At 40.0% G+C, this 20,555-nt stretch overlaps 1 protein-coding gene across 1 annotated transcript in view; it reads left to right on the top strand.

The window, feature by feature from the left end:
- Positions 1 to 11,834, top strand: part of RASGRF2 (Ras protein specific guanine nucleotide releasing factor 2) — a 107,563-nt gene extending 95,729 nt beyond the window's left edge. The window contains exons 21-27 of the mRNA XM_063129667.1: positions 1,839 to 1,942; positions 2,836 to 2,920; positions 3,448 to 3,645; positions 4,299 to 4,378; positions 6,507 to 6,624; positions 10,629 to 10,697; positions 11,410 to 11,834. Coding sequence (XP_062985737.1) covers positions 1,839 to 1,942; positions 2,836 to 2,920; positions 3,448 to 3,645; positions 4,299 to 4,378; positions 6,507 to 6,624; positions 10,629 to 10,697; positions 11,410 to 11,502 — 747 coding nt within the window. The 3' untranslated portion in view covers positions 11,503 to 11,834. The remainder of the gene's footprint in view (positions 1 to 1,838; positions 1,943 to 2,835; positions 2,921 to 3,447; positions 3,646 to 4,298; positions 4,379 to 6,506; positions 6,625 to 10,628; positions 10,698 to 11,409) is intronic.
- Positions 11,835 to 20,555: the final 8,721 nt, after the last annotated feature.

Raw genomic sequence — 20,555 nt, 5'->3', positions numbered from 1 at the left:
CAGGAGATCAAACAAACAAAAATCAACTTCAAGTTCTAAAAGCTACTTGGATTCAAATTCATCAGGTCATCCATTTTTCAGCAAAGAGCGCTAAAGCAGCAGTTTGTGCAGCTGAAACTCTCCCCACGGCCTGAGTTTGATCCCAGCAGAAGCTGGTTTCAGGCAGCTGGCTCAGGTCGACTCAGCCTTCCATCCTCCCGAGGTCGGTAAAATGAGTACCCAGTTAGCTGGGGGAAAGGTAATAATGGCCGGGGAAGGCAACGGCAAACCACCCCGCTATAAGGCCTGCCAAGAAAACGTCAACGAAAGCTGGCGTCCCCCCAAGACTCAGTAATGACTCAGTGCTTGCACGAGAGGTTCTTTTCCTTTCCTTAGTATTTCCCACAACTCAATTTGAAATGTTAATCTTGCAATTTATTTCTGGATCTAAAGGATTAAAATCTATACTATACAAATCAAGGAAAGCCATGCAGTTGAATTCACAGATGGTATAAAACAAGTGCTTGAAAAATATCTAGGTTTATCTATAGATTCTTCACAATGGTGCTCATTACAGTTAAAACACCAATGAAATCTATATTACCCAAGCTTAAAGAAAATACCATGGGTGTCATCAGATGAGTGTTTTATCACATAGTTGCTACTGCCCACTTACAGATGTTTGTATGTCCTTTAGACAACATCATCTGCATCCCATGCACCTTCCATTCCTTCCGCACATTTTTCCATTGCAAAATAGACCCCTTTTAATCCAACTTGCCTTTTTAAATGGAATGTGCTACGATCTCCTGCTGTGTGCAGGAAAAGTGGTGCAATAAAAATGGCCCCTAAATGGGCTACATAGTCTTTGTTTACTTCCTCTCCTCTCCGAGAAGAAAGAGGAAGTATTGAAGGACAAAAGCAGGGGAGGAGAAGCAACAGTAAGGAAACACGATTTCCCCCCATGTGATGACAATCCATAAACCATAGCTTGTATCTGACACTTTAAAAGATTCGTTTCATCTACAAATCCAACCCCCCCCAAATGTTGTAGAAATTGTACATACCTACACATATGTGATCCTATAATATTATAAATGAGTTTTGGAGAGTGGTAGTTGAGGAAGCAAGCAAAATAGCAGGACAACACATTGATCTGTGACTGATATTAGGACTTGTCAGTCTATAAAAGTGACAATAAAACATATGTATAAAGATGTATTAACATTCTTTTGGGTGGAAGCGAGAATGGAGCTTACTGCAAACTGGAAGAATGATCAAAGACTGTCACTTCATCAATGGAGAAATGGGCTATGAACGATTGCACTAAATTAATTAAGATAGCCAGAGCCTCTACACACTGTCAATGCAAAGATAACTTCATGAAATATGGCCTAAGTATATAACTTATATGATGCAAGATAAAGAGACACTGCAACTACCACAAACACAGAGACATTTGTGGAAGGACCTGTTGGGCTGACATTGACAAATGGCTGTAATGAACAAATGGATCAGTTGCACTAGTGAACTCACTGGAGTTGTGATTAAGGAGATTATTAACTAAGTTACATTATTGTTAAATTAATTATTTTGTTTTATATTTTTTCAAAATGAATATTATATATTTGAAGTACTTAACTTTGGCTGGATTATTTCCAAAGTGTCTATTCCTCTTCCCTAATAGAGACCCCTGTTTCATTAGTTACTTTCCTCTTACTCAGTTTCCTTTCATAGATGATAGGAACTGGGCAGTAAAATTGATAGAACAATCAGTCATTAACCTAACATGGTATGAAACAAACTAGTAGAATTGAAATTGCCTTTTTTTTATCCATTGTGTGCTTCTTTGCTTACAGTTAGAGTGTCCAAAACCAGAGTGCTTTGAAACTTTATCTGCCATGGAGCTTGCTGAACAAATAACTCTCTTAGATCACATTGTTTTCAGAAGCATACCCTATGAGTAAGTGGTTTCCCAATAATTATTATCAAAGTGAAAATATTTTGTAAGTGAAGTTTGGATGACACAGTGATTCACACTAGTCACAGACCTATGTAAAGAACTTGAATGCATGATAGATAGAGCTTTGTTTGTACTGCTTAAGCTCTATCATAGCATAAATAGATTATGAAAGACTAATATCAAAGTGCTGAGTAGTAGCACTCCAGTTCTGTTACAATTCTGTGAGCAGGATGCAGTTCATTTCCTGAAGAGGCCAAGAAACCTGTATATATAATAGCTCCAAGCACATCTGACAAGAATATTTCCCTACTTGCTGCCAATTCAGGAAGACTGTAGGATTGAGCACAAGGCCAGTAAAGGCTGAGCCTATAATGCATTTAGCCTCCTTTTTGATGGTGATACTACCTAAGTAGGAAGGTTTAAAAAAAACAATCCTGTACATCTTTGTTTATTTGCGGATGGTGCATACAAAGAAAATATATGAAAACCCTGTGGTTCACTCAATGTCCATAGGTATAATCTCTTTGATTAGACTAATGGGACTAGAATTTATCATTGGGACTCTACAAGAGGCTAGCAACTTGCCTTCTAAGTTCTCTAGTTTCAAAAAGTTCCCTGTAGAAGACCTACAAAAGGAGATCCGAAAACTTAGTTATTAAAGTTGGCCACAGCCAAGATAATAGAAAAAGCTTTGTGGTATATTCCTTTCTAACAAAAAGCTCCACTGTGTGCTGAATCTATGTAAAATGGCAGTTCTAGAACAGCTAGCATAGGAATTAAGCCTCTCTTCCTGAGCCAGGAGGTAGTCTCCAAAACAAATGAAATGGAAATAAATAATATTTTAGTCTGAATTTTCTGTTTCTTATTTTGTTCTCTTCTTTCTCATTTTCCAGAGAGTTCCTTGGGCAGGGCTGGATGAAACTGGATAAAAATGAAAGGACACCTTATATTATGAAAACCAGCCAACACTTTAATGATGTAAGTTGCCAAAAGAACAGAGAATACTTTCTAGGAATACAAGAACTCTGAATGAAAGATGTTTCAGCCTTTTCATGACTAACCATAAAACCAGAGCATTCCACTTTTCTGAAGTGGTGGTAGCAGCAGCTAAAAATCTGGAACTGTTTGACATTTGTTGAAATCCGCAGGCACTTACAGAATAAATTAAGTTATGCCTTTATTTAATCGAGACAAACTAACATGATACAAATTGTGCTACACCTCATTTGATTTAATGATGTCTGTTTAGAAGTCATCTCCCTAGTTCCTGGCCTGGGGATACAACTGAGAGCCATTGGCAACAGCAACATTGCTGGTGCCAGCAGCATAACATGTTCATATTGTTCTGCTTTCATCGTCTGTCCCCTTCTTCACTTGCTCTTGTCTTATTGCCTTTTCCCGTTTTCCTTAGCCTTACTTGATAAAAGACCATCTTTCATTTCATTCATAGTGTTGAACTCTGTGTTGTAAATGCAAATAATTTAAGAGCTACTTCTTTGACCTAGATGAGCAACCTTGTTGCCTCCCAAATTATGAATTATGCTGATGTTGGCTCACGTGCTAATACAATTGAGAAATGGGTAGCAGTGGCAGATATCTGCCGATGTCTGCACAACTACAATGGTGTGCTTGAAATCACATCAGCCTTGAACAGAAGTGCAATCTACAGACTGAAGAAAACATGGGCCAAGGTTTCTAAACAGGTAAGCAACCTGTATTTATTGACACATTTAGCAAAATGGCTTACCTAAATGAGTGAGATGTGTTCTTGCTAGAAATATTTGATAGCTTGCCATAGTTCAGGATGATGCAACTGCATCTATAGAAAACCAGCACCTTAGCCATCAAGAACAAGACCAACCTGGAGTGTTATGTGACACATTCAAGCAAGAACACTGTTTTCCTTCTCTTTCCAGCCTCCATTTCTTTGTTGTTAAAAATGTTACACGTTTAATAGTTTCCCTGCTTCTTTACTTGAGAAGTATACTGTCATTTCCCCTGGTTCCGAGGCTCTGCATTACCATGAGGAGTACTCAGATTCAGATGGGTCACAGGTAACCTCATTTAAATGGACTTGGACTAGCACGGAGTGTTAGCATACCAGTAGCACATAGGGACAGGTCAAAGATAGCAAAAAAATTGACAGCTGTGTAGAATGCTTATATGGGTAAATGCTTTGCCCTTGGCCAGCATCTTATTTTAATTTGGCTACGTTTAACTCAAGATTGTCTCATCTCACTGTTACTTATAGCATGACACATTTATTTGAAGCTTGTTTAAGAAGTACGTTCTGTATCTGATTAGTATCAGATTCCATTTCACTAGGAAGAGTGACTCTAATTTGTTCTCTTTATAGACCAAAGCTCTTATGGATAAACTTCAGAAGACTGTATCATCTGAGGGAAGATTTAAAAATCTCAGAGAAACACTCAAGAAGTATGTCTCAATTTATTACATTTTGCTGTGAATATTGGATAGTTCTGAAGGAAAATCTTCAGTTAGCTTCTGTAACAGAAATAATATATTATTATGAAATCATTTCTTTAATACAGTCTTCGTGGATTTCAGTCCCAATGTTTTGTTGAATGTACACCAGTCATTATACTACATAGATTTTTATAGTGTCTCTATAGAAATGCCAAGACATATTAAACTATTATTCTATACATAATACTTCCTGCTAAAAATGATAAACTTTTCCAATAAATGTATGACCACCTTTATCTTTAAAAACTGCCCACTATGTGTTGTAGTTGAGATTTGTATACTCAAGAAGAGTTCAGAGTTGCTTCTACAGAATTACCATTCTATGGTGGTGGTTTTGCAGACAATCTCTATCAAGTACTGCTGCTATGCAACGCTGGTTCCTTTTAATGGGAATTTGTATTGAACTCTACTGAACCTTTCTGTTGCTCAAGCACAACTACTTGCACAAGTGTTTACACCACAGAATGCACAAGAGTTATATGCAACCTGAGGTGCCTCCTGTTGTGTAAGTGGTTGTGCAACAGTTATGTGCAACTTGTTGCACAATGGCCTGCACAAATGGAATGCTCAGCGGGTTGCAAAATGCATTGCACAAATGTAATACACAAGCGCTTGTGCAAACACTTGTGCAATCCTGCTTGAGCAAACATAACTTTAGTTGGATTCTGCTTTTGCTCATAGTTTGGAACCTAGTTTCTGGTAGCACAATGTCATTGATGCTAACGGAAGGACACAGTTGGATACTGCCCGTAACGATTAGAGTCCACAACTGACTTACTTCATGATCACATGGCAGTAGAGGGAGCATGCACCAAGCCATTATGATCTGTTCTATTCTCTTTACCTTATTATTTAAAAGATTTATAAGCTGCCTTTTAGGGGAAATCGTCCCAAGGCAGTAAACAAAATTAAAACCATAAAACACAAGAAGATAATGAAAAACAATAACAATAAAATATCAGAATTTTAACTATTAAAACAAGCTTAGCACCATCTACACATTGGCAATTATAAGCCAAGATGAAAAGGTAAGTCTTTACAGGTCTTGAAGTGGGCCCTAATGAGAAGGCCTAGCAGATTGGGACAGAGTTCCATGATCAGAGGGTCACTACCAAAGATTATATTCACTACCACCAAAAAATATGGTCTGTTCCAGTGACAAAATCCAGTGCCCCAGTTACACTTTCTGTATAGGCTCTGTAGACACAGGAGGGGCACTTTTCTTCTCCTGTATAGACACATACACTCACTGCTTGTCTGCAATTATTTGTAAGAGTCTCGCCTGGGAATGCAAGCAAGGACCTTCTTGGTGTCTGGTCCCAGTCTCTGGAACATTCTGGCAAGAGAAGCTAGATCGGCCCCCTCTCTGTTGTCTGGCAGGCAAAGACGTTTTTATTTAGGCAGGCCTTTGACGTGTATGCTGCTCTGTTACTAAAAGGATACTTAATTGGTTTTATGGTTTTATCATTGTGCTTTAAATTGTGTTTTTATGGATCTGTTTCTAAGTTATGGTTTAATTAAGATTTTGTGTTTAACCTTTGTTTTATTATTGTTAATACCCTTGAAAGGCATTTTTGGCAGAAAGGTGGGGATATGAAGTAATAAAATAAATAAAATGTAAAATTAGTAATTTAAGACAGGATGTTCAAATGTGTTACTTATGAAAGGAATGACAACTCAGCTGTGCTTGCTTATATGAATTCAAATTTAATAAGCACAAAGTTTTCTAAAACTGTAGTCCTATGAAAACATATCTGGAAGTAAATCCCATTAGACGAAGTGGAATTTACTTCCAAGTAAGCATGCATAGAATTAAGCTGCATGTTATTTAAAAGAGTGAGGAGTTTGTAGTGCAATATAAAAGTGTTGTACTTTTATATTGTATTTTTATATTGTGTTTTTATACTGTGGTTGAAGTTTTATATTTTAAACTGTATTTCATGGTCTTAATTTTTGTGCACCACCCAGAGAGCTTTGGCTATTGGGAGGTATAGAAATGTAATACATAAATAAAATAAAATAAAATAGCCCCCCATACACCACACAGTAGTAAAAACTAACATTTCTTGTCATGCAGTTGTAATCCCCCTTCAGTGCCATATCTTGGGATGTACTTGACAGACCTGGCATTTATCGAAGAAGGAACACCAAACTTTACTGAAGAAGGCCTTGTCAATTTTTCTAAAATGCGAATGGTAATTCTTTTTGCAGGATCTTGTTGTGGGGGGCGGGCAGGGAATTTTTATTATTAGCTGTATACGATTGCATTTCAAGGTTTACTATTGGCAGAAATTAGGAAGCAATTGTTGGTACTTGTATCCAGGTTCAATGTTCTATCACCACCTGCTGGTAGATTTTGGAGTATCAGTACTCAAGTTATTACACACAAACACACTTACTGTTTGTGCAAAAAAAGTTGATGATGAGCAGCTAACTCAGCTCTTTTACAAATAATGAAATAGAGTTAATGCACTGACCCAAGTATCATACATGCTAAAACAGCATTAGCCATTTGTGAGGATCAGGGGGAGATCTACACTGGTATATATAATGTTGTTTTGTCAGTCAGTATATGTAATATTTTATACCGATTTAAAACATCACTGGGCACATGTAGGTATTAAGATGTTTCTTACCATCTTCCTCTCTGGTAGGAATGCAGCATTCTGGGCCACACAATGTATGTTGTAACGTGTGTTTTTTAATACCCCGTCTGCTTAGCGTTCCTCCCACTTCCTCTTTTCTTCCATTGTTCCTCCGTGAAGGGTGGTGGTGGAAAGATTTCCCCTCTTTCTGAGCCCTTTTCCTAAGGAGGAGCCACAGAGGGAGGGAGCCTCCAGGCAGGTTAGGGGATTTACTTTACTCAAAAGTAAATCCCATTGGTTTCAACTGCTATCGTGACCTGCTGCCCCTTGGACTGTGCTTAGAGGGGAGAGAAATGGAGAGAAGAGGGGGCTGGAAAGATTTCCCCTCTTTCTGTGCCCTTTTCCTAAGCACAAACCAAGGGGCAGCATGTCATGTTAGCAGTTGAAATCAATGGGATTTACTTTTGAGTAAAGTAAATCCACTAACCCTGCCTGGAGTCTCCCTCCCTGCTTGCTTGCATCTTCAAATTCATGAACTACAGGTGTGCTGGTTCCCTTACTCAAAAGTAAATCCCATTGATTTCAACTGCTAACATCATATGCTGGCTTACTTTTGAGGAAAGCCCATTGAACAGAGAGAGTCTTACTTCTGAGTAAACACATATAGAACAATGCCCATACACATGCGGATCATGGAAGGGGGGAGGGAGGTTGTGGCAGCAAAGAGGAACATGAGTCAAGAAAGAGGGAAAATGGCTGCTACTTTGGGCACAGAAACACAAGAAACACGCCCCGAGGAAGGTGATTGGCTAAAGAAATGCATATGAAAAAAGGAAGGTTTCTTACGATGCAATCGGCCACATAAGAGAAAATACGACTTATACAGATAAGATCAGAAAATAGAACGACAGAAAGGGTAAGCGATACAAAGTGCTGGTATTGACATTTAAAGCCCTAAATGGTTTGGGGCCACGTTATTTGAAGGAATGCCTCCTCCCATATGTACCTGCCTGGACCTTAAGATCATCTACAGGGGCCCTTCTCCGTGAGCCCCTGCCAAAGGAAGTGAGGCACGTAGTTACTAGGAGGAGGGCTTTCTCCGCTGTGGCACCCCGGTTGTGGAATGAGCTCCCCAGGGAGGTCTGCCTGGCGCCTACACTGTACTCCTTTTGTCGCCAGCTGAAAACCTTTTTATTCTCTCAGTATTTCAACACTTAATTTTAACTTAAATTCAAATTTTACTGTTCTAACTCTGTATTTTAATCTTATATCAATTTTGCTACATGGTTTTATCCTGGTTGTGCTTTTTATACTGTATTTTGTATTTGCGCTTTTAACCTGTTGGTTGTTTTATTATGGTTTTAATTTTTGTGAACCGCCCAGAGAGCTTCGGCTACTGGGTGCTATAAAAATGCAATAAATAAATAAATAAAATACAACGTTACAAGGCAAGCATCACGTGGCGAGATAAGACTCAATACACAATAAAAAACGTTTATAAGCAGCATATCCAGCTTAGTGTAGATCTCCCCCAGGTTTATTTTCTAGGAAGCAAAAATGGCTACAATCCGATATACAGAGCTTTTATAAATGGTACCTTCTCAAGCTGGGGGGAAGTGACGAGTGGGGAACCACGGGGTTCAGTCCTGGGCCCAGTGCTCTTCAACATTTTTATTAATCACTTGGATGAGGAGGTGCAGGGAATGCTTATCAGATTTTCAGATGACACAAAATTGGGTGGGATAGTTAATACCCTGGCAGACAGAAACCATCTTCAAAGTGATCTTGATAGGCTGGAGCACTGGGCTGAAAACAACAGAATGAAATTTAATAGAGATAAGTGCTAAGTTCTACACCTAGAAAAAAGAAACCAAATGCACAATTACAAGTTGGGGATACTACAAGAGAGAAAGATCTTAGAATTGTAGATCATGAGCCAACACTGTGATGTGGCTGGAAAAAAAGCAAATGCTATTTTGGGATACGTTAATAGAACTATAGCTTCCAAACCATGTGAGGTACTGGTTCCCCTCTATTCGGCACTGTTAGACCTCATCTGGTGTATTGTGTCCAGTTCTGGGCACCACACTTCAAGAAGGATGCAGATAAGCTGGAGGGGGTTTAGAGGAGGGCAACGAGGATGGTCAGGGGTCTGGAAACAAAGCCCTATGAGGAGAGACTGAAAGAACTGGGCATGTTTAGCCTTGAGAAGAGAAGGCTGAGGAGAGACATGAGAGCACTCTTCAAATACTTGAAAGGTTGTCACACAGAGGATCTCTTCTCAATCACCCCAGAGTGCAGGACGTGGAATAACGGGATCAGGTTACAGGAAGCCAGATTCCGGCTGGACATCAGGAAAAACTTCCTGACTGCTAGAGCAGTATGACAATGGAACCAATGACCATGGGTCTCCCACACTAGAGGCAGTCAAGTGGCAGCTAGACAGCCATCTGTCAGGGATGCTTTAAGGTGGATTCTTGCATTGAGCAGGAACCCTAACCCTAACCCTTCCAACTCTACTATTCTGTGATTCTACACTTACCTGAAAGTAACTCTCACTGAATTTGAGAAGAGGCTAGTTTTGAGTAATTATCTAATCCATTTTTCATGTGGTGTTCTGTGACATGAACAGGAGATGCAGTAGTGTAAAGAGTGAAATGGCAATATGGCCCAAGTAAGGCTGAGTCTAAATCGCTAATCAGAAAGATGCTGCTGTCTAGGGCCATGATTTGACAGAGGCGCATTGGCCCCACAATCCCTCAACAACCCTGCATTTATGCTCCTTTGTGTTGTCTGCATGACAGAAGGAGCTAGCTCGGTTTTATGGGACAGGAGGTGCAAACGTGCATGGCAGTTTGGGACCGGCGCCTGCGCCTCTTCCATTCTTTTTTAAATCGTATTTTATGCTTTGCGAGTTGCCCAAGCCTTGCTCCACTTTTTAAAATTCTTTTTCTTTGGAACTTCATGTGGTGCAGCTGCCCGCAGCGCCCTGTTCCTGCGCCCCCCAGTGTTTCCTGGGGTTTCCCTCCTCCTCCTCCTTCCTACAGCCAAAAAGAAAGGGAAAGTTGGCTCCTCGACCCCCTTTTTTACCAGTCTTTTAGCTTTTTTGGATTTTTTTTAACATTGTAAAACTGTATAACTGTGCAATTTCGTGGTTCTTTAGAGGTGTGGAGATGGACCTCCACCTCCCCATGGTCCTAGTGCCCCCATGGTCCTTTGTTTTGTTGGTATTATGTGTTTATTTATTGCTGGGAAGCTCCCCAAGGTCCATGGAGGAGGTTCTGCAGCCATTCCACATGATGGACTGTCTCCGTCCCCGTGGGATGGCATGGCGCCCAATCAGTAACACCGGAGCAAAGAAACAGATGGCAAATGTGCATCTGGACCTTGCTCCGAGGAAAAAGTCAGGGTAAGTAACCGACTTTTTAAAAGGCAGGAAAGCTCTGTTTTGTGAACAGAAAGCTTTAGCTATTGGGAGGTATAGAAATGTAATGAATGAATAAATAAATAAACACTGTTGCATCCACAGAAGGAATGTTAGAATCTAGGCTAATATGAATAAAACAAAACAAAACAAAACAAGAGACTCTTATTCTTGTTTCTTTCTTCAATAGATATCACACATTATCAGGGAGATTCGCCAGTTTCAACAGACTTCCTATCGCATAGAACATCAACAAAAGGTACAATACTTTCATCTCTCTTTTTGCACCAATATTTCAAATGCTTATGGTGTGGTAGTAAGTGCTATGGCACATTTCCCATTAATTAGACAGGAAGAAGTTTGTGAGTCAAGCTAAATTCAGCTTAGGGCATGTCTACACCTAAGGGTGTAGAGGGAGGGAGTGGAGAGGATTACAGACTTACCTGTTTCTGCTATCCTCCCCCAGCGTCTAGACTGCCGTGTGACATCCTGGAAGTAAGGAGGGATGTTGTGGCGCCATCCCCCTGCCCCCAGAAGAGGAGCTGCGCCTGGGATTTCCTGGGTGTCATTTAGGTCCAGGGATGACCCTGGGGGAAAAACCATGGTATAGACATGCCCTTAGTGGCTGGATCATTTGTTTTCCCTGAATATCAGACAAGGATTTCTTCCTTGTCTGCTATTGAGGAAGAGGGCTGTAGCTCAGTGGTAGAGCACCTGCTTTGCATGCAGAAGTCCTGAGGTTCAATTCCCAGCATCTCCAGGCAGGGCTAGGAGACCTCTGACAACAGCTTTTCACACATTGATAAAGCACACTTACATCTTTTTAAAGTAAACACCCATCTGTCAGTTCTCTTACTTATAAGAAAGAGGATCGAAATGTTTCATTTAGAAAGAGATTGCACTTCATTTTAAAGATGTATATGATCTTCGTAGTGTTAAATAACAATTATTTCCTGTTGTTGTTCTTCCAGGTCACTCAGTACTTACTTGACAAGAGTCTCATCATAGATGAAGACACTTTGTATGAACTATCCCTAAAAATTGAACCCAGACTGCCTGCCTGAGAAATCAGTCTTGCCCTTCAATCTACAGAGAACTTTAGTGTAATGGAACAAAAAATATGCATGGCATGCCCCTACAGAATGCGAGGGGGAAAGCTGAGAATTCAAGTTCCCTTTTCCATTAAGGGACACAGAGCCTTACAGAGATTCCTTTTCAGGCACGGAGAAGCAGCTCTTGGAGGTGAAAGACAAAATGCCAGAGACACAGGTCCAATGGTGATTGCTTTGCAAAGATAACATTTCATGGAGGAGAGACTGGGAGCTAAGGAAGTGTAGACAAAATGGCTGTAATAAACATACTGATCAAGGCAATAAAGGAGCAAAAGGAATTATAGGTAACAGTCCATTAGGCTTTGATACATGAGGAAATGCCAGTGTAAAGAGAGAGGCTTTGCTTATCCTTACTTGGATACAACACATGATCCACATGAGCATGCAAGCATCTATGTATTTTGATCCAGTTTGCATTTCATCATGTCCATTGTAAACAATAGGCTTTTTAGAATAATATTTTTAGCTGTAGAGACAGCAGTATAATATTTAATATGATTGAAACAACTGCATTTGTTGTCTAGTCCATTCATTTAATTGAAAATGTTTCCTTCATAAATGCATTCATATATATCTTTTCCCAAAATTATCAGAAGGCTGGGGAACATAGATGTGTCGTATTAAAAAGTAGCTTAATATTGTAAACACACTTTTCCTTTTCTATAAATATGGTAAGGTGATCTAGGATGCAAATTACTAAACTGTCTTGCATGGCTTAGGTGGGACTTTAAGAATAATACTTGAGTCTTGTGGCAAAAGATGACCCTATCAACAGCTTTTCTACATGAGGCATTTATTGTGTGCTTGTCATTCCCTACTCATGGTTTTTATGAGTTCTTTAAACAATGTCATGACCCTCCCATTTCCCTTCTGTTTTCAAACATCACTTTTGGCAAGGGGAAATGTGGTATTATTTCTGAAAGCAAAAGAAAACACTGTTTCCACTTCTGTATTTGCACTATCCTACTATACCACAGTGCCGCCTAGAGGTTATGTAGCAGAAAAGGAGGAAAGAAAACACTCTTTGTGTGGTGCTCTTATTTCAATTCTGCAACAAAACTGAAAACAGAAACAGCAGATTAGCAGCCTCGTACAGAAAAGCCTGAATTCCTTTGATATTTTACATTTCATTTTGGCAATACTTGAGTTATTCTTGTAGCATTTGTAAAAAATATATGCCCCACTATAGAGTGGCATATATGCTCCTATGCATGTGCAAAGCATCTTAGTTTATGAATGGGCATCTTCCATTCACTTTGGAAAGCAATTCCAATCAAATAACCCAGTGCAAGCACTGAGCTTTGCCCTCCACTCCAGTGTTTAACCCTCATCTCTCCATGAGCATCAAAGCATCCTGAATGCTTATAAGAAATAGGTCAGAGTAATAGTATGAATTTGTCATATGTGAGTTTGAATTCCTATAAGATTTTCATGCCCTTTAGGCTGGTTTGGAATGTGAAGAGTTCGTCAACCTTTCAGACAAATCATGGTCATACTACATATCATTTCCGCTACCCATTGCACTGTGATGTGCGATCAAGTACCATTGAGCCTCAACTGTGAGTGAAGGAAGCATGGAATAAAGACACAGACATCAGAGATTGGAATAAACTAGGGCCGCTTTATTTAAATCAGGGAACTTCACCCCTCTCTGGATCTGCATGTGAAAGTGCAGGAATCTATTAGATCCTTTCTTCAGGCACCTAGCCTGCCATTTACCCAACTCCCAAGCCAGGAGTTGGGTAAACCCGGCTCCTCTCTTACGTGGCACTTTGAAAGTGTGGGGAGACTGACCTTTGTCACCTCTGTCCAGTGCTGCTCAGCTCCAAATAGGTGATGCAGGAAGGCTCCAAAGGCAAACCATATCCTGACATGAGAGCTGCATACCCCCAAGGAGCAAGTCTCTGGATATGCCAGTCACAAAAAGGTGCCAGAGTGCTCACCGTCCCTATTGTAATATCGTGCAAAAGAGGCTGAGCTACAGTGGGGCTAGCCTTTATAGGCTCCGCCCCGACCACATCTTTCCTCCACTCTTTCCCACCCGCAAAAGCCCCCCCCCCAAGCCATTCTGGCTGGGCAGGAAGTGGGCATAACAGAGCACTAAACTAAGAACATAAGAGCTGTGCTGGATCAGACTAAGGTACACCTAGTCTAGCATTCTTTTCACACAGTAGCCAACCAGCTGCCCACAGGAAACCCACAAACAGGACATAAGTGCAACAGCAGCCTCCCCTCCATGTTCCCCAGTAGCTGATGTACATACACAGTATATACTGTGTTGGATACTGGAGACAGCAAATAGCCGTTCTCCCCAGGAATTTGTCCAATCAAAGCCGTCTAAATTGGTGGTCGTCACAACATCTTGCAGTAAATTCTAGAGTTTAACTAAGCACTGACGGGAGAAGTCCTTCCTTTTATTTGTCCGGAATCTCCCACCAATCAGCTTTATGGTTTGACCCTAGATTCTAGTATTATGAGAAAAGGAGAAAAATGTCTTCTTTGCCACTTTCTCTGCAACATGCAGAACTTTGTGGACCACTATCATGTCTGACCAATTCACATGATTCCAGTGTCACTTCAAATGTATTATCTGAATCAGGCCAAGGTCTCTAATACTCCAGCAGTTGTTATTATGTGCACATGAGCATGCATAATTTTTATTTTTATTTTTGAATGGAGTTCCATGCACATGCAGGAATTCTGTGGGGTCTTAGCCATGATTTTGTAGGTATTATTACTTATTTTGCACTTACATTTAGGATGTCAGGAAGGCTAGAAGTATTTAAATAAAAATTTAAAATAATGTTTAATTTGTCCACTCACTGGATAAATGCAAACATATGTTTGTCCCTTTTACAAAACCAGCAATGGCAGGAACATTCCCCCACACCCATACTGATTTACTAAAATATGGCATGCAATCCCAGCAAAAATAAGCAGCTTTAAGTCAGACTGAATTCAATGGAAAGAATGTACTTAAATATTTGTCATTAAAATCCATGCTACAGGAAAAAATATTTTGTGTTTAGCTGACATGTGATCATTAGTAATAGCATTTTGTGTGTGTGATCCCAGATTGTCATTTTATATTTTACGATATATACAGTACTTCCTATGGTTCCATGAAGAAAAGTAGCCTTGTTCGGAAGTTGTATGGAAAGTGAACATAAACACATTGTATAAACACAATGCAGATATTAACACTGTTGAATAACTAGGCTGGAAAAGTGACCTTGCATTTCCAGTGACTATCAGCCAATTGACAAAATAGGGCTAAATATCACTATTTACCTCCCTTTAACTCTCTCAGGAAGATAGCTATTTAAAAAAGGATTGCTACCTAGGCATATTTGAGCTGATATTTCTTACATTCACTAAGCTGCTAAATCCCAACAATGGAAAATGGATCTGCCTGGCTTCTATTTTTTGTCTTGCTTTGCACTTTAAATATATATTGCCAGCCCAGACAAGTGCTGAACAATAAATTCCATTTTTTTTTGTCTAAGTGTAAATGCTAGCATTTCTAAGTTATCTGTGCAATAGTAACTTTCATCGATTTTAACTACTAAGGCCTATTTCTATAAATAAATGCACGACTTAACATCGAAGACATCTTGGAAAATTCTCAGTAAGTTTTTTTTTTTTAAAAAAAATAACAATTAGAAACGTTCTAAGGCATGTTTAAGTACTTCTGGTTAATGATGTGGTAGATGTTAACATGACCAATGTTATTTATAGATGTTTATTTATTATTTTTGTTAAAACTGCTTCTTCTTTTCATGAGTGTCCATCAAATAAAGCTGACTGTATCCTGATGCATGATAAGCAGAAGCATGGGTTATTTAGACCAAACAGTTGATTTACTGCATATTCTCAGTGTGTTCACAATTTAAAACAAAACAAAGCAGTGTCATATGTCAGTTATTTAAGAAAAGTACACTAATGTTAAAGGAAGTACCCTTTTTACTTGAGCTTGTTATTTCCTTTCTATTCCACAATCACTCACCCACCTCCACAAAAAAATATTCAACGTAAGAAACCTTTCATGGGCATTATTCGTGGTGTACAGTGGTTGATTATTATTTGTCTTCATTTTCTTATATTACATTTTACAATATCAGCGTTGTACTTTTGGAGGGCCCTTTGCCCATCCTGGTGTCTAAGTGCTGCAGAAGGTGCATTTACCTGTTGTTATCCTATTTATTTTACATCTTTCATTAAAATATAAGTTAACCCTATTGCTGTCATTGTTTGACCTCTTTATTTCAAAATCTTTAGCAAAGCTAAATTTCTATCTCTGTAATCCCAATACAGTGATAGAAAATTGTGTGTGACTTCCACACACAATTTCTGCTATGGTACAAACACAAAGGAGGAGGGGACGCTATCAATTAGCATGACCTACCCTCTTGCATCATCCTAAAAGTTGGTTCCAGAAAACCTTAATAAAAAAGTCCAAAATATATGAAAATTATGAGTATCTTACTGCTTTTGACCATGGTGGATTATGGCCTTAACATAAGGAAGCAATAACTAAATTGGATTGTGCAGTTTTTTGTTTTTTAAAAAAAGTAAAGTAAAAAAGCAAATATAATCACGTTGGTCTATGAGGAAAAAATCCAAATCCACAGGCTTAGATTCAATGGTGTCATCCTTCCAGAAGGAAAACTACAGTGGAATGGATTTCCCCTCACCCCTGCAGCCCTTGTGTACCCCTCCCAGATTTGTGGGAATACGAGGGGCATTTCCAGGGTCAAGGAGACGAGGAAGTCCCATTGTGAAAGCAGACGTTCACTTGTGCAATGTTTCACTTGTGCAATACTTCTATTAGGACCAACCAAAATGTTACAAATGAGAGCAAGAATTTGAGTAGCCAAAACTCAGGCTAGGTGGTACGAAAAAGCAGGTGTCTCAGTGAGACAAGATATTGTGGCCATGAGACTGATGGAAATTAAACACAATGATTAGTCACTGCTAGGTGCTGCATTATCAGATCACACCTGGGATTCTGGGACAAAGAAGCAATGGATCTCATTTTAAGCTGTTACAAAGTGCTCTCTTTCTAAATTATTAGGATCAGGGGAGGGGACAGGTGAGATAATGGGCCACATTGGATAATATCCTTCCTCTGATCTCGCCTAGTGCATGGAGTGTGTGTGGAACACACCTATCTTCCCCACTCACCTGTATACTGCCCCCACATATCCAAACATGGCCTAAGCACATACAATAAATTACACAGTTGATCCAATGGAGATAATTGACTACATGATTTGGGCCTATGAAAATGACATTTTACACATGTAGGCCATCTTCAGATGTATGTGGACAGCATGGTCTAGCTTCCCTCCATAAAATAGTCCAGACTGATGTATCTGGCTCAAGCTCTTGATTGACACATAGCTGGAAACCACCCTAGAGCATAAGGAGTGAGCTATATGGAAGAGAACATGGAGAACAAAAACTGTGGATAAGAATCCTGTTACATAAACTTCTATAATGACCTGGCTCCTAAAGCCTATTTTCCATTACCCAAACATCCACATTAACTAGTGTTCAATGATCTTTATTATCTGTATTTCTATGAATGATTGCCATGGAAGGTGTGTTGACAAGGATGGAGCACAAGACCCAACAGACCTAATATGCTAAGTAGACCAGTATTACCGCTAGCATTTTGCACATGTGCAAGCCGTATTTTTATTATTTGTTTATTTGCTACCTTTTAGGGCAAAGCTCCCATAAAGCAGCTTACATAAAATGATACAATACAATAACATGTTTTAATAAAAACAACCATTTAAAAGATCAATCTAATACAATACAACATACCATTATTATTAAGGGTATACTCCTACGACAGCATGCCTAGCGGGGGCATGCTGTGAGTTCTATAGGATGTTTTTCCTGTCTAAACATGTATAGGATTGCACCCTAACTGTACTAAACACTGATTAAAAGTCTGTAGTGATGGGGCCCGGGCCTGCGGGTAAGCATTGTCGGACACCTGCTCAGGACCCAAAACCCCAGCAGGAGCCCACTGATGGGGGTTGCTCCTCCTCTTCACCATTGAAACTTGCTTGCTTACCTGCCTCTTGCTTTGGTCACCCCATGCACCAGGGGTGGACAACTTATGGTCTTCCAGGTGTTTTGGCCTCCAGTTTCAGCCATATGCACCATGGCCATTGGTGAGGAATGATGAGTGTTGTAGGCCAAAAGATCCGGAGAGCCACCAGCTGGCCAACCCTGCTGTAGACCAAAGGCTATGGGGAGACCAAATGTTCCTCAGCATCACCTTCTGACATAATAGCACAGGCTACCAAATCTTGAGCTGAATGATGTTTAGCATCTGTAATTCTTACTATGCAAACAGAGAGTTAGAAAAACAAATTCTTCATGCAGAGAATACAAAATTCCCTTAAATACCTCAAACTCTTCCTGAGCATAATTTTTATCTGAGTTTGGAAGCCAGTTTACAAGGCTTAGAATTTTATCTAAAATGAATTGAACAATATCTCAGCTAAGTACACTGGGGGAAAGTGTTAATTATTTGGATGTAAAAAATGTAGTGAAGACAATATGCCACAGTGCCACAGGCACCCACTACATTTCCCAAATGTGTTATGATCAATTACATAAAAAGCTGCTGAGTGGTCCAGAAAGTAACAGGGTGATTTTACTTCTGCCAGCTTCTCCTAGTTGTGCAACTAAATTAGTCTCTGTCGCAAAACCAGGCCTAAAGTTTATTGGAACTTATCTTAAAACATCAGTTTAATCCCGTAGTCCCTGGAGTTTTGTAGCAACTTCACCCTTCAATGCTTTGCCGCCCAAAAGAGAATTGTCACCATCTTTCATCAGCAAAATACCACTTCCTTATGTGCCATTGACACAGGGCAATGCCTTAATACAGCAAGGGAAATCCATGCACAAAAAGATATATCTGTGTGCTGACAAGATATAGCCCTGTATAAAAAGGATAGTGGAAGGAGGACGTTGACAGGGGAACTGAATTCCAGGATTATTCTTCTCCAAGAGCTGACTACATTGTTCATCAGGCAGAGAAAAACACTGGGAAAATCCTAGAGTGAGAATAAAATACTTCTGGAATTCTTTTCTGTACCATAATTGGGCCTGGCCAGGGGTGGAGACACACAACCTATCACCCTTGATAATTAAACTACTATTACTTCACATTAATGTATCACCATCAGCCTGCTAGAATGATACCGAGGCTGAATCCATCCATACTAGAATTTTTTCCATTTTCAGCTATGACCCAAAATCTGAATTACAAATTTGCCATTCCCATTATTTCCCCCTCTTTGAACCATTTTTTTCTTATTGATTTCATGTGGTTTTTCTGCCTCTTGTTCTCATGCCCCTGCCGGAGGAACCCTCCTCAGAAGCTAAAGCTCCTGATACAGACAATACCAAGGGCAAGATATTTGGGGGAGTCTAAGCTCTCAGAGGAGACCACTGTTAACCTATCTCTACAGGACGAGGTGAGTTCCACCTCTGAGGCAGAAACTGGCAACCTCCAAGCCCGCGAGAGCATCACTGCCTCAAGAGGCAGGCCAGTAGCCTTGATTACAAAGGAGGACTCCTCAGGAGCAAGGTCTTTTCCTAAAGGGTCCATAATGCACTGCTGCTGAGCCGCATCTTGTTCATCAGCTTCTGTGCCTTGTTTTGCGGACCTTGCCTTATAATTGATCTTTTGTGCAACTGAACCTTGGACTCTTGTTTGACTTTGCTTCTGGACTGTGTATGGTAACTGTGCTTTGACCTTTGGTTGTATCTAGACCACTCTTCCCTTTGCCTCATCCCATACTGCACTGGAACTTTTGTGCAGGACCATTTGTCTGCTTTGTTGCCTTGACTTTTGGTTTGCATCATAATTTGCTCTAATGCTGAGTCTGATTCAGCCATAGCAAGACCCCTGCACAGTTACTGTCCTTTACCACATGCTGTTGCTATACATGATTAGAGAACGTGGCTTAAGCTGCAGAACTTTTCTGCACCTTCACCTTTTGCAACAATTTTACCATTTTCTGTCCATCACCTTCCATCACCTTTGGTGACCCTTCAGCCATTTCTTAACCAGTCTTTTTTTCTTTTTGAATTATTTTCTGTATAGTTTCTTCTTTTGGTTTGTAAGGAGGGGGTACTTCAAATGAAGTCACCACATTTGTGTGTGGGAAAATGCAGGGGCCTCATTGATCCCAAACTACCCCATATGTTATCGCTGATACTATCTGCAACTTTTTAAAAAATGCACTGAGCAGGTAGCCAACCATGGAGGTGCTTCACAGGTATACAATCATCCATTTAAGGGTGTGTGTGGGGGAGGTAGGATGTAATTAAGAACATCCCATGTGACACTGCAGATACATCCAATTTGCTATGCTGTATCCACTTCAACATTGCCATGTGGACAAGAATCGCACCATCTCTGTGGGGGAATATCTCACAGTATTGTTACACCTGTAGAAAGAGAGTGATAATCTCAGGCAGGGTCTACACTACAACTTTGAAATGGTTTATAACAGTAGTGACAACTGTTGCGGCCAGGACACACTCCATATACAGTTTTCAAAACATTTTCAAAGTGTCATATTCTGCTTGGTGTAGATCTGGCCTCACTCTTAAGAAAGGGTAGAGCATTGCCTTAGAAGCACAATGCCACATGACTCCATGTATAGATCTATGCTGGAATAGCCATGCTAGTTAAAAAAATATGGATTTCAGATTTACCGTGAAGCAATGTGGAACTGTCTGCTGCTTCATGTGTGAGTCTAGTAAGAGTTTTTGTTTCCCCCCCTCCCACCTCTAACCAAAGGGTTCCCAACTTTTGGCGGCTCATTTGGAAATTGAGAAAAAGCTGAATCAGTGGATTGATGCTTTAGCATCTATCTGTTGCATCTATGGATCTTAGGCTGCACCTTAATTGAGCAAAAACTTTTGTTTCATGTCTATTGGACATTGGGATGTGTCTTCAGTGAAAGATT

This window comes from Elgaria multicarinata, chromosome 6 (genome assembly GCF_023053635.1).
Source record: "Elgaria multicarinata webbii isolate HBS135686 ecotype San Diego chromosome 6, rElgMul1.1.pri, whole genome shotgun sequence".
In the NCBI taxonomy this organism is placed as follows: Eukaryota; Metazoa; Chordata; class Lepidosauria; order Squamata; family Anguidae; genus Elgaria; species Elgaria multicarinata.
Note: the sequence above shows the minus strand (reverse complement) of the source record. Positions and strands in the feature narration are given on the sequence as shown.